The sequence below is a fragment of the Protopterus annectens genome, chromosome 14.part0 (genome assembly GCF_019279795.1).
Source record: "Protopterus annectens isolate FY-2018-M chromosome 14.part0, PAN1.0, whole genome shotgun sequence".
Taxonomy (NCBI): Eukaryota; Metazoa; Chordata; order Ceratodontiformes; family Protopteridae; genus Protopterus; species Protopterus annectens.
In genome coordinates, this window is record NC_056748.1 from 1151843793 (window position 1) to 1151855934 (window position 12142).

A 12142-nucleotide genomic window follows, 5' to 3' on the forward strand; every position below is an offset into this window, starting at 1 on the left:
TAAAGTTTGTTCCAGTTTTTGCCTGCAACAGTCATTAGAGCTTCCAGTTTTCTTTCCAAAGTACTCAAACAAAGCAGAATACATATTCCACACATTGGATGTCCACAGGCAATTGCGTTTTTATCTAGACAGGACCAAACAGACAAGGAAAACAGATCAATTGTTTGTGTCCTTTGCGGATAATAAATTGGGCAAAGCCGTCACAAAGGTCACTATTGCCAAATGGATCAGGGACTGTATTACTCAAGTTTATTCCTCTTCTAATAAAGAGCTTACGACCTCTGTCAGAGCTAACTTTACTAGAGCTATGGCTACTTCGATAGCATTCCATTCTAAGCTTGCCATTAGTGACATTTGTGCTGCGGCTACGTGGTCTTCCCCGCACACCTTCATTTCCCACTACAAATTGGATGTGGCATCTCGGGGGCGAGCTTCATTTGGTTCCACAGTGCTCAGGAGTGTTTTCCAGTGAGCCATCCAGGATTTAGGTGCTAGGGACGCTGTCCCATCAGTACAGAATGTAGGCGAGATAGGATCACATAACATCTTTTAGTTATGTACTCACCATAACTTTAGATGTTTGGGATCCATCTCCACATTCAATAACCCACCCTCCTTCCCCCTTCCTTGGAGATCAGAAGAGATCGGACGGTCCGAATTCTATTGTTTCATCTTGAAACATCTGGCAATGTTATATAAACAAGTTATGTGTGTGTGCATGAATGCGGACAAACAAGATCTGGGGGAATAGTGGTGGTGCATCCCGGGATAGAGAATAGCTCAGCCAATAAGAGGCTTCGCTCTATAGCATAGCGTGCCGAGTCGGAGCCGAGGATCGGCTCCGAGCCCATCAGTACAGAATGTAGGCGAGATGGATCCCAAACATCTAAAGTTATGGTGAGTACATAACTAAAAGTTTAAAGTTCTTCCATTTTTTCCACACATTTGTTGTTGGAGTTGAAATAAATGAAACCATGAAGGGATGTTTTAATCATCTATGTGCACTATTTACTTATTTTTTCCCTAGATTTCTGGAAGCCATGTCTTGCACCAGAGCTGGAGCTTGAACTGCTTTTTGCTAAACAGTTGCAGAATTCTTCCCAGCCAGTGTTTTCTCTTCCCCTTTTTTGTTGATTTTCTTTCATGTTCACTAAATTTCTTCTTTGCCTGCATCCTGGCCATTCACTTGCTAGCCAGTATCTTAAACTTACCCAAAACAATGAATTCACTTCCTTTCTTGTCTGAGTTTCTGTTTTCACATTGAGAAAGCTGAAATTAAGCTGTTAATTCTGTGTGCAGCCATTTTGGAAGCTTACAGATCCATTATTTATGATACTAATGATGAAAGTGGGTGATAACTATCTTACTGCTGTAAGTAGAGGTGTAGTTTCTATTGATTTTATTTTATTTGTAGAAGCTAAGCAGAGGTGCAGCCTGTATTCTTTTGTTGTAGTTATACAAACTGATTAAGTGCAGGTGCAGTCTGTATTCATTTTGTTGTTTCTATACAAACCAAGTCTGAATCTGTCTCCTTTTTTCTTGTGGCTGTAGAGATTTATTACAAATTGGAATAACTGTGCCTTGCATAGTAATTTCAGTCATTCTTGCAATTTCCCCTTTACCTTTTTATCTTCCTGCTTACCCTTTTAGTCTTTGTAAAATTCCAAAGCCTGCCCTGAAGTAGTATCACTTGCCTGAAAACATTTTGTGCTCATGCTACGAGTTACATGTTCCTTATAAGTACGAATTTATTTTGAATGCCAGGAGTATTGTTTATTATGTGGCCCTCAGTAGGCTATTGACAGATGTAGTGGATCCTACTAGCTGTCCACTATTTAACAGCTATCAGTGACATGTCTGTATACCCCCTGTAAATAGAGCTGTGAGAGCAATGTCACAAGAAATGCTACATTCCTTTCCATCTAATAAGGAAAGAGCATCTACTGTTTGTAAACTTGCCCAACTCTGTGGCTTCTTTTTGGCAGCCAGTATGTAGGTAAGTGGGTTAATTATTGCGGTGTGAAGAAAGCCCAAGACTCTGTTCAGTTTATTTCATTTTTTTCATAGAGGTTATATTTTGTCCCATAGCTTCTTTCATCTACTACGTTCAGCTTAACAGCACCCGACTTATTATTAAATCTGAGCTGGAGAATTAAGCCAGCTGTTAGCAGGACTAAACTCTTGAATTAAGTGACTGAAAGTTGTTTAAGATTGTATTTTGTATCTATCTTTAGTGCTTATTTTATTCAAAAATATTAATACGTATACGTCATTCTCTTTCAGTTACAGCCTGAAACTGAATCCAGCAGAAGTTATGCAGGAAGTAGATGACTATTTGCCATCACTTCTGAACTGGGCAAGAAATTTTCTAGCAAGTTCTCCACAGGCAACCAGTCCTCAGCTGAATCTGACACTGTGAGTATGTGTTAACATGCAGATGAATATTCTGAAAAAGCACTTGAGTTATAATATGTTGGACAAGCTTTTATCAATGGGCAGTGATCTTTAAGGTTCACAACAAAACCAGTGTGGCCCACTGCAAAGAACAATTTTTTTTAATGTTGTACTAGTCATCTGGCTTGAATCCTGTCTGCGCTGAGTCATGTAATATATATCTGAGGGGAACACGAATTCCCCTGTACTTTTGAGGAAAATCAAACAGAAATCTAAAATTTCATAAATTTGCTATCATAAAGTTAATTAAAGATGTGTTGTTAAGCATGGAAGTTGTGTATCTGAGTAGAGGCCTTTACATATCCTGCGATTTAAAAGAAAACTCCATCTGTAGTATAGTTAACCTTATCTCGGTTATTTTGAATCCTTCAATACTGCCTACATATAGTTTAGTGCACAAAGAACCTTTAGTGCCTCTCCCTTTCTTTATTTCCCTGCCACAGATCTTAAAGGTGAATGAGGATGGTGATTGGAGAAAATCATTCTAGTAGCAGTGTACAAGAACAAAGGGGACATTAACAACTGTGTGCAGCACAGTGGTATCCTAGCCCTGTCATACTGCATTAAACTGCCGTTGAAGGGTGACTGATAAACTAATATGCTGAGTAGTAGAAAGTAAGATGTGAGATGAGCAGCTTGGATGCAGACCAGGATGTAGTACAATCAACTTAATGTTTGCAGTGAGACAGACTATAGAGAAGAAACTATATATGAAGAGAAAGTCCAACTGTACATTTTTTTGATTGGTGAAAGCATATGACAAATTCCCAGGTAAGCTGATTTGGGAAGTCCTCTGATGGTTTGAAATCCTAGAAACATTGTTAGAATTTGTGCAGACTGTGTATATAAGGGCCCAGTGACACAAGTGTGAGCAGTGTTCAGACTCGGAGATGTTCGTACTAGGAGTGGCTTTGCATCAGGTTCAGCTTTGAGCCCATTGCTGTTTATACTGATGATGGAGTACATCAGGAAACTTGTCTGCGGTGACAGTTCAACAAAGCTGCTGTGTACAGGTGATGCAGCATTACAAGCAGATTCTGTCTAGGAACTTTATCAAATGATAGTGGAATGCAATGCAAACCTTTAGGCACATGGGATGAAATTGAATACAGATAAGACAGCTCTAATGACAAATGGGGGGGGGGGGGGTCAAAAGAAACTGAAAATTGAGATAGAAAGCAATGTAGTGGAACAGGTCAGCAGTTTCAAGTATCTGGAAGTGGTGGTTAAATGGAAGGGAAGTCTGATTGAGGAAGTCCGAGCTAGAATTGGAGTGTCTGCAGCCACCTAGCACAGTATTGGGTAGAGTGTGACAGAAGAATGCTAAAGAAGCTGAAAAGTAAGGTGTACAAAACAGTGTTATTACAGTAATTAAGGCAGAACAGTAAAGGAAGCTGGAGGCAGTGGAGACTTAAGTGTCTGAGATAGGTGGTAGAATGCACACTATAGGGCAGGCAAAGAAATGTGGACATTAGGGCAGAAGCCCAAGTAGCTCCATTTGCAGGGAAGGTCAAAGAGAATAGATTCTGGTGGTCTGAACACATGTGCAGGAAAGCATTAGATGTTTTGATTAAGAGGATTTTGGAGACTAGAGGAAAAAGGCAAGAGGAAACAAGGATGTCCAGCACAAAAAAAAAAAAAAAACTGGTGGATTACGTGAGAGGAGATTTACAACACTTGAATTGTTAAAGAAGGCAGGTGAGTAGCATTGAATCAACAAATGTGGTGACAGCTGATGTGATGTCCCAACCCCATGAAGAAAAAACGGGATTGATGATGATGGACCCTGGAGGTCCCCACCTTTCTCTTGCCTTTTCAGAAAACAAATTGCTCAAATGATGCTAGACCTACCATTTTTTTGTATTTCTTATTGTAATCACGGTCTGTCTAGTTTTATGTCCTTTCACTAGGTTTTACTGAGGTAAGTGAAGTGCTGTAAAGTACACAGCAGTGAATTGAAATTTTTTCCAAAGAATTATTTTTGGGTCAATGTCTGTATGACGTACAAGGACAAATTCTGTTACACTACGAAAATAAAACTGATTAGTATTCTCATTTCTGGCTAGTGAAGCATTGCTTCTATTCATGTAACTGCAAATGAGCATTAGCATTAATTGAATTGTCAGCTGTCAGTCACGGATGTATGAGACTGAACTGACAAGGCTGACACTTAAGGAATAGTATGACGTAGGGTTTGGCATTTGTTCAGGACAAGTATGGAGGTAATTCTGGCTGTTGTTTAAAGACTACATATTTGGCTATGTAACAGAATCTTCATATTTATGTAGTTTGTTTTGAAGAGGGTTACTTTTTTCCTGTTCATTTTACCTTTGGGTCTGCTGACCATCATGGTCCCCTAGCATAGGTCTTGAGCTCATTCATCTTGGTGCAGGGGAGCCCCCTCTGCACAGAGTGAGAGATGATTGGCAAGGGCCTTCATCCAGGCAGTCATGTACCCCTGTCTACCTGCTGTCTTTTACTTGCTGCTGAGGGAGGGGCGTCATTGGTCTCAGTTGGTTTTAGGATTGGATTCATCCTCCTGACCAAGTCTTCTTGTGTCTCAGAATGGATACTAATTTCTTCCAGACCAGGAGACTGCAATTCACCCTCATTTTTAAGCCTTCTGCATCATGCTAGATGTAGACTATGGGCACATTTCCTATTAAGCCCTTACCCCATCCCCAGTGACAGAAGTGAGTGCTCGCATCACTGCTGTGGCCTTCTGCACACTCTCCTTTACACATGCATCTTTACATACTTGTAGTTAAAGCTACCTTCACCAGCTTGGGAGCATCAAGTCTGTGTCCCAGTTTCTGTTTTTTCTTTAGTATGCAAGACTCCACCTCTCCGTGGCAGACAGCTAACTGGATCACCACCCCTCTCCCCTCAGGATGTTATCTGCTCTCTTCCATCCTTACCTGCTTGTCTCTTTTAGTGACTGGGCCAGTACTTTAACTCAGATTGTCTGGGTTGCATTCATGGCTCTCTCCCCCTCTCTCTCTCTCTCTGCCATAGAGGCAGAGGATTTAAATGTACCAAGAATAAGTTTGTTTCACACAAAGCATAGTCATTCACTCAAACAGAAGCACCTGGATAGATTTCAGAGTCCAAGAAGCCAGCAATTGAGAGCATTGTCACCATGTGGAAATGAAGAATAAAGACCACCTTTTCATTTTTTTCAGTGTCCCATACAAAAGAGAGAGAGTAGCTGTACTGTGTGTGTGGAAAACAACTGAAAAACAAAATCATCATTATGGCAAGCCCTATAATGGCCCTTTAGGGATGTTAAAAAAATACTTGAGTTATTCCGATGTATTAAAATAACACAGAATATGAATATCTAATAAGCATTTTAAGGTTTACAGTGAAGTTTTTATTTAAATAAAACAATGGGGAAAGTGTTCTTGTTTTATGGGGTAATGTGGGCTAGCAGTCTGTGAACTGAGTTTGAGATTCTTAGTTAGTGTGCATGTTTGTGATGAAGGTGGAGAGTTGTTTTGAGACTTCTCGAAATCCGTCTTGGTGGACCTCTACAGAAAGCAGATTGTGACAACTTGGGTTGTCGTCTTGATTGCCCTTTGGAATATGGATGCTGTGGTTAGGGGTGCAGACTTGGGCAAGTGCCTGTGCAGAATGACATGGCTAGTTCATCATTCTTTGAGGATTGAATCAGCTGCTGTACTGTAGACACTTCCATTAAGGAGAAGTGTTTTTTGTGAGGCTGTGGCTGATGATTTTCTTAAGAGGAAGCAAACCTTTGTGGCAAAGGGGCATTTCACCAATGTGTTGCCTTGCATCTTTTGAAAAAGAGGATGCCTTGTCAGCTTCCAAAGAGTAAGAGCATGTGCCTTTGGTAGCCCTTCTTCTTTGGTAGTTGGAAACCTCAAGAAGAGATCTCTGTCTATTGATCTCCTTGCTGCAATACTGGGGGAGAGTTGGGCCTTTTTGTTTGCCCAGACCACTAAAGTCATCCTTTTGAGTCAGTACAGTAGAAGCTAGGCCACTCTTAGTCAGCCCTGTATCTTCTGATCCTCTTATCTTCTGCAGTGCAGGCAGATCCTATCATCTGTTGTAGTGTGCAGGTTCTGCAGGGGTGAAGTTGTAGCTCAGTTCTGCAGTGCAGGCAGATCCTGTCATCTGTTGTAGTGTGCAGGTAGTTCTGCAGGGGTGAGTTTGCCAGGACAAGCTCAGACTCTTACAGCCTAGGAGCAGCAGAAGCTGTTTTAGGAGGAAGGTTGGGGCATGGGGGGCTCTCTTCAGAGAAGAAAAAATAGAGAGCATTTTATCCAGTTCTTGGTATTGATGCTGTTACCGTCTTGAATAAATGTTTGTTGGGATACCCTTTCTTCTTGCTGTTACAGGGGCTAGGATGATTGTTACTGTTAGAGATGTTTTTTTCAGCTTAATGCCAAACTTGATTGCTGTGGTTACTTAAAGCTGTTTTAATACTTCCATCAGGCTTAAGAACATTTGTTACTGGCCTAACTACAGTCACTCTGTTACTCTTCTATCATGCGTAGTTTTTCTTTTTTTAAACAAGAAACATATTTATTAAACCATCACTTACAACATGGACAATCATACATTTATACAAATGAAAACAAGCCACACTTGTACAATCCTACTTGCAAGCATTTTACATCACAAAACATACTGACACGCTCCTAGTTTCAAACATTATACAGCATACATCACTTATAATCTACCCTATCAGTTTGTCAGACATTACATAGCTGGTTTAAGCCCTGCCTTCTTTTAAACCTCATTCCACTCCTGTATGTATTGTTCCCACAATTCCCATTTTTCCTATGTAGTTTGCTTCTACCCTTTTTTATAGATCTCAGTTCCAGTTGTTTTATCCCTTTTGCTATATTCACTACTTCTACTATAGTTGTAGATTTTGATTTCCATTTTCCAGTAATTGCTTTTTTTGGCAGCCTCCATAATTAGAGGCAGCAAGGCTTTACTTTTTCTAGGCAGTTATGATTCTGTATCATAACTCAGAAAAATCATCTCCCTCATCACACAAATCTGCCCATCCCGCATCTCCGACAGTGCATCCTGCAGGGAATCCTTAAAGTCCACTGACTGCACCCCCAGAAAATATGCTCCCAATTACCTCATTCTTCCCCGTCACATCTCCACATTTGCTGTCTACCCGAGGAAAATTTCTCTGGAGTCTACTTGGAGTATAAAATTATCTATGTAAACATTTCCAAGCATAAATCCTAAATCTTCTACATTTTGTTGCATATTTGGGAGACATGCATATATCCTGCCATTGTTTCTTTGTGAATTGCTTATCCAGTCTCTTTTCCAAATCCTTTCTAACCTTCTCTGATTGATTCTTATGGTTATCGTACAATATTTTATATGCTGTGCTAATTCTTTTTTTAGTGGCAGCTTCTGTTCTACATTCTGCTAAAAGCTGTACAATTGCTGGTCTTCTGTTTAGGCCCCCCCCCCCATTTCTTTCTCTTTGCTCATAATCTAAGATCAGTCCTTGATAGGTTCATAGGTAGGTACTAGGCTATCGGCTCTGGGGCCTATACAAGCCCAGCCAAAAAGGTACCCTGGCTTTTGCCACCCAAGAAAATTATTTTCCTGTGCCACTGTCGAGCAGAGCCACAGAGGTGATCCCTGGGGTAAATTTCCTATTTCCCATCCAATCATCAAGATTTTTCTTGAAGAGTGCTGAGGATGAGCTTTGTTTGATATAGATAGGTAGTTTATTCCAGAGTATGGAAAGTCTCTGGGACAGGAATCTATCCCTCCGGCATGTTCTGTTTATTGTGGTGACAAGGTTGGAAAGCAATCTCTAATCTGCTGTCCAAATAAATTCTTGGGGTCTTCCCCATTCTATCATCTTTCCCTCTGTAGTTATTTGCTCCCAATATCTTGGTTCATCTGCCAGTTTCTCCAATAAATTCCAGCCCCCCCTCTTGCCTACTGTCCATATCCCTGACTGTAGTCATCCCTATCGGTAGAATCTCCTTTCTCCATTCCTGTGTAGGCTCAGTTCTTAGGATACTGTCTACTACTTTATGGATATAATATTCTATATGATTATTGTTGTTCTCCTTAAAGGCCTGCATCCAAAATCCCAGCCTCACCTTGTTTCTTGAGCCCCCTCTCCCCATTTCATCATCGTCATCACTTTCTACTGTGAATTATAGCTTTCTGCTTGTGTTGTTAACAGGAGTTTTAACTGTGTAGCTCTGAAATACCCCTTCAAATTGGGTAATCCCAATCCATCCTGTTCTGAAAGTATCATCTTATCCCACTTGACTCATGCCGTCTTATCCTCCCAGATAAAGCCCTTCAGCTCTTTATTAATTGATATCCACAGCTTCTCTGGTTGATAAAACCTGTGTAAGACTAATGGGACTAAAAACATTTAACTGCTTTTATCTTACTATCCATTTCCATATAGCAAAGCTTCCATTTTTTCTCAGTTTTTATATTGGCTTTTGTTTAGTCACTTTCCACATATCCTTAGCTGTCACACCAGAATCATTTTTACTCCATACTCCTAAATACTTCATTTTATCATGTCCCCATAAATATGGATATTGCTAAACCAATTCACTTGTGGGTGCATAATTTACCCCATTGCCTTTGTTTTAGTTTCATTCATTTTGTGGTTCTAAATTTATAATGCAAATAAAGGGGAAAAAGAACACCCCTGCCTTGTTCCTCTACTTGACAAAATTGTCAGGACTCCACCCACTTTAATTTTCATCTCTGATCCCTTGTATACCCTCCTAATTAATCTTGTAGGTTTTTGCAGGAAATGCAAATGCTTCCTTTGCCCTACTCAAAGTCCCATTTTACGGTGCCAAATGCCTTCTCTGCATCAAGAACCACCAACAACATTGGTATTTTCTTACATACTGCTTCCTTCTGTATCATCAATATTCTGTTAATGTTGTCAAACCGTCAAGGATCAAATGGTGGAAATTGAAAAAGGGTAATTGTGAGGTGGAGTTCAGGGATGAGTTAAGGCAGGCACTGGGTGGTAGTGAAGAGTTACCAAATAGCTGGGTAACTACAGCAGAGCTAGTAAGGGAGACTGCTAGAAAGGTTCTTGGTATCACATCTGGACAGAGGAAGGACGACAAGGAGACATGGTGGTGGAATGAGGAAGTACAGGAGAGTATACAGAGAAAGAGGTTGGCAAAGAAGAAGTGGGATTGTCAGAGAGATGAAGAAAGTAGACAGGAGTATAAGGAGATGAGGTGCATGGCAAAGAGAGAGGTGGCAAAGGCTAAGGATAAGGCATATGAAGAGTTGTATGAAAGGTTGGAGACTAAGGAGGGAGAAAAGGACCTGTACCGATTGGCTAGACAGAGGGACCGAGATAGGAAAGATGTGCAGCAGGTAAAGGTGATAAAGGATAATGAGGGAAACATACTCACAAGCGAGGAGTGTGTGTTGAGGAGATGGAAAGAGTACTTTGAGGGGTTGATGAATGAAGAGAATGAGAGGGAGAGAAGGTTGGATGATGTAGGGATAGTGAATCATGAAGTACAGTGGATTAGCAAGGATGAAGTAAGGATAGCTATGAAGAGAATGAAGAATGGAAAGGCACTTGGCCTAGACGACATACCTGTGGAAGCATGGACGTGTTTAGGTGAAATGGCAGTGGAGTTTTTAACCAGATTGTTTAATGAAATCTTGGAAAGTGAGAGGATGCCTGAGGAATGGAGAAAAAGTGTTTTGGTACCGATTTTTAAGAATAAGGGTGATGTGCAGAGCTGTAGTAACTACAGAGGGATTAAATTGATCAGTCACAGCATGAAGTTATGGGAAAGAGTAGTGGAAGCAAGGTTAAGAAGGGATGTGATGATTAGTGATCAGCAGTATGGTTTCATGCCGGGAAAGAGCACTACAGATGCGATCTTTGCTCTGAGAGTGTTGCTGGAGAAGTACAGAGAATGTCAGAAGGAGTTGCATTGTGTTTTTGTAGACTTAGAGAAAGCATATGACAGGGTGTATGAGGAAGTCAGGAGTGTCAGAAAAGTATGTAAGAATGGTACAGGATATGTACGAGGGTAGTGTGACAGCGATGAGGTCTGCGGTGGGAATGACGGATGCGTTTAAGGTGGAGGTGGGGTTACATCAAGGATCAGCTCTGAGCCCTTTCTTATTTGCATTGGTGATAGACAGGTTGACAGACGAGATCAGACAGGAGCCCCTGTGGACTATGTTTGCAGATGACATTGTGATCTGTAGTGACAGTAGGGAACAGGTGGAGGAGACCCTGGAGAGATGGAGATATGCTCTAGAGAGAAGAGGAATGAAGGTCAGCAGGACTAAGACAGAATATATGTGTGTGACTGAGAGGGAGGATAGAGGAATAGTGAGGATGCAAGGAGTAGAGGTGGCGAAGGTGGATGAGTTTAAATACTTGGGGTCAATAGTTCAGAGTAATGATGAGTGTGGAAGAGAGGTGAAGAAAAGAGTACAGGCAGGATGGAGTGGGTGGAGAAGAGTGTCAGGAGTGATTTGTGATGGATGAGTACCTGTAAGAGTGAAAGGGAAGGTCTACAAGAGGGTAGTGAGACCAGCTATGTTATATGGGTTGGAGACAGTGGCATTGACAAAAAGGCAGGAGTTTGAGCTGGATGTGGCAGAATTAAAGATGTTAAGATATGCACTGGGTGTGATGAGGGTGGACAGGATTAGGAATAAGTATATTAGAGGGTCAGCCCAGGTTGGAAGGTTTGAAGACAAAGCCAGAGAGGCACGATTACGTTGGTTTGGACATGTGCTGAGGAGGGATGCTGAGTATATTGGGAAAAAGATGCTAAGGATGAAGGTAACAGGGAAAGAGGAAGGCCTAAGATAAGGTTTATGGATGTGGTGAGAGAGGACATGCAGGTGGTTGGTGTGACAGAGCAAGATGCAGAGGACAGGAAGAAACGGAAACAGGTGATCTGCTGTGGTGACCCCTAACGGGAACAGCTGAAAGAAGAAGAAGAGTTGTCAAACCCTCCTCAAAAACAGATTGATCTATATCTATCATTTTTTGCATTACTTTTGCAATTCTTTTAGTCACTATAGACACAAACACTTTATAATCCTGGTTTAGTATTGAAATGGACCTGTATGAAGCTGGATCTGATGGATCTTTACCCTCTTTGTGTACTTTCTTCCAGGTTGTTGGCACTTCTCCTCCTTTTAAAACAGTGTTAAAACAAAACCTTCCAGATCTTTAAGTATTTTCTGTCCTAGCTTCCAAACTTCCACAGAAATACCATCTATTCCTTAGGACTTTCATGTAGATTGGTTAGACATCACAGTTTTTCTCATCTCCTCCTGTCCCAACTGTTAGTAATTGAGCCTCATCTACCTTGAGCCTCATCTACCTCTAACCTTGAATTATTTAATTCTTCCATAAACCTTTCCTTTTCCATTTGTATCTTTTGATTTCCATATTTCTCTGTTTTATACATACTTTTATAGAATTTCCAAAATATTTCTAATACCTCTATAGGATGTCTTGGTACCTTCTTTGTTATAGAATCCTTAAGCTTGTTGACGGCCCTTTCTACTTTCTGTTACCTGAGTCGTCGTGCTAAAACTTTTTGTGCTCCAGTGTTATCAAAAACAGTTGCCTAATAACAGTCTTTCTAAACTAGTGTATATTACGGAGGTAATCCTTTATTTTCTATCTAGCATTCTG

General features: G+C 40.8%; 1 protein-coding gene across 2 annotated transcripts in view; it reads left to right on the forward strand.

Annotated features, from left to right (window-relative positions):
• Window positions 1-12142, forward strand: part of DNA2 (DNA replication helicase/nuclease 2) — a 1108563-nt gene that overhangs the window by 234596 nt on the left and 861825 nt on the right. For both annotated transcript variants that reach the window (XM_044056952.1, XM_044056951.1), the window contains exon 6: window positions 2284-2415. In XM_044056952.1, the coding sequence (XP_043912887.1) occupies window positions 2284-2415 (132 nt within the window). The remainder of the gene's footprint in view (window positions 1-2283; window positions 2416-12142) is intronic.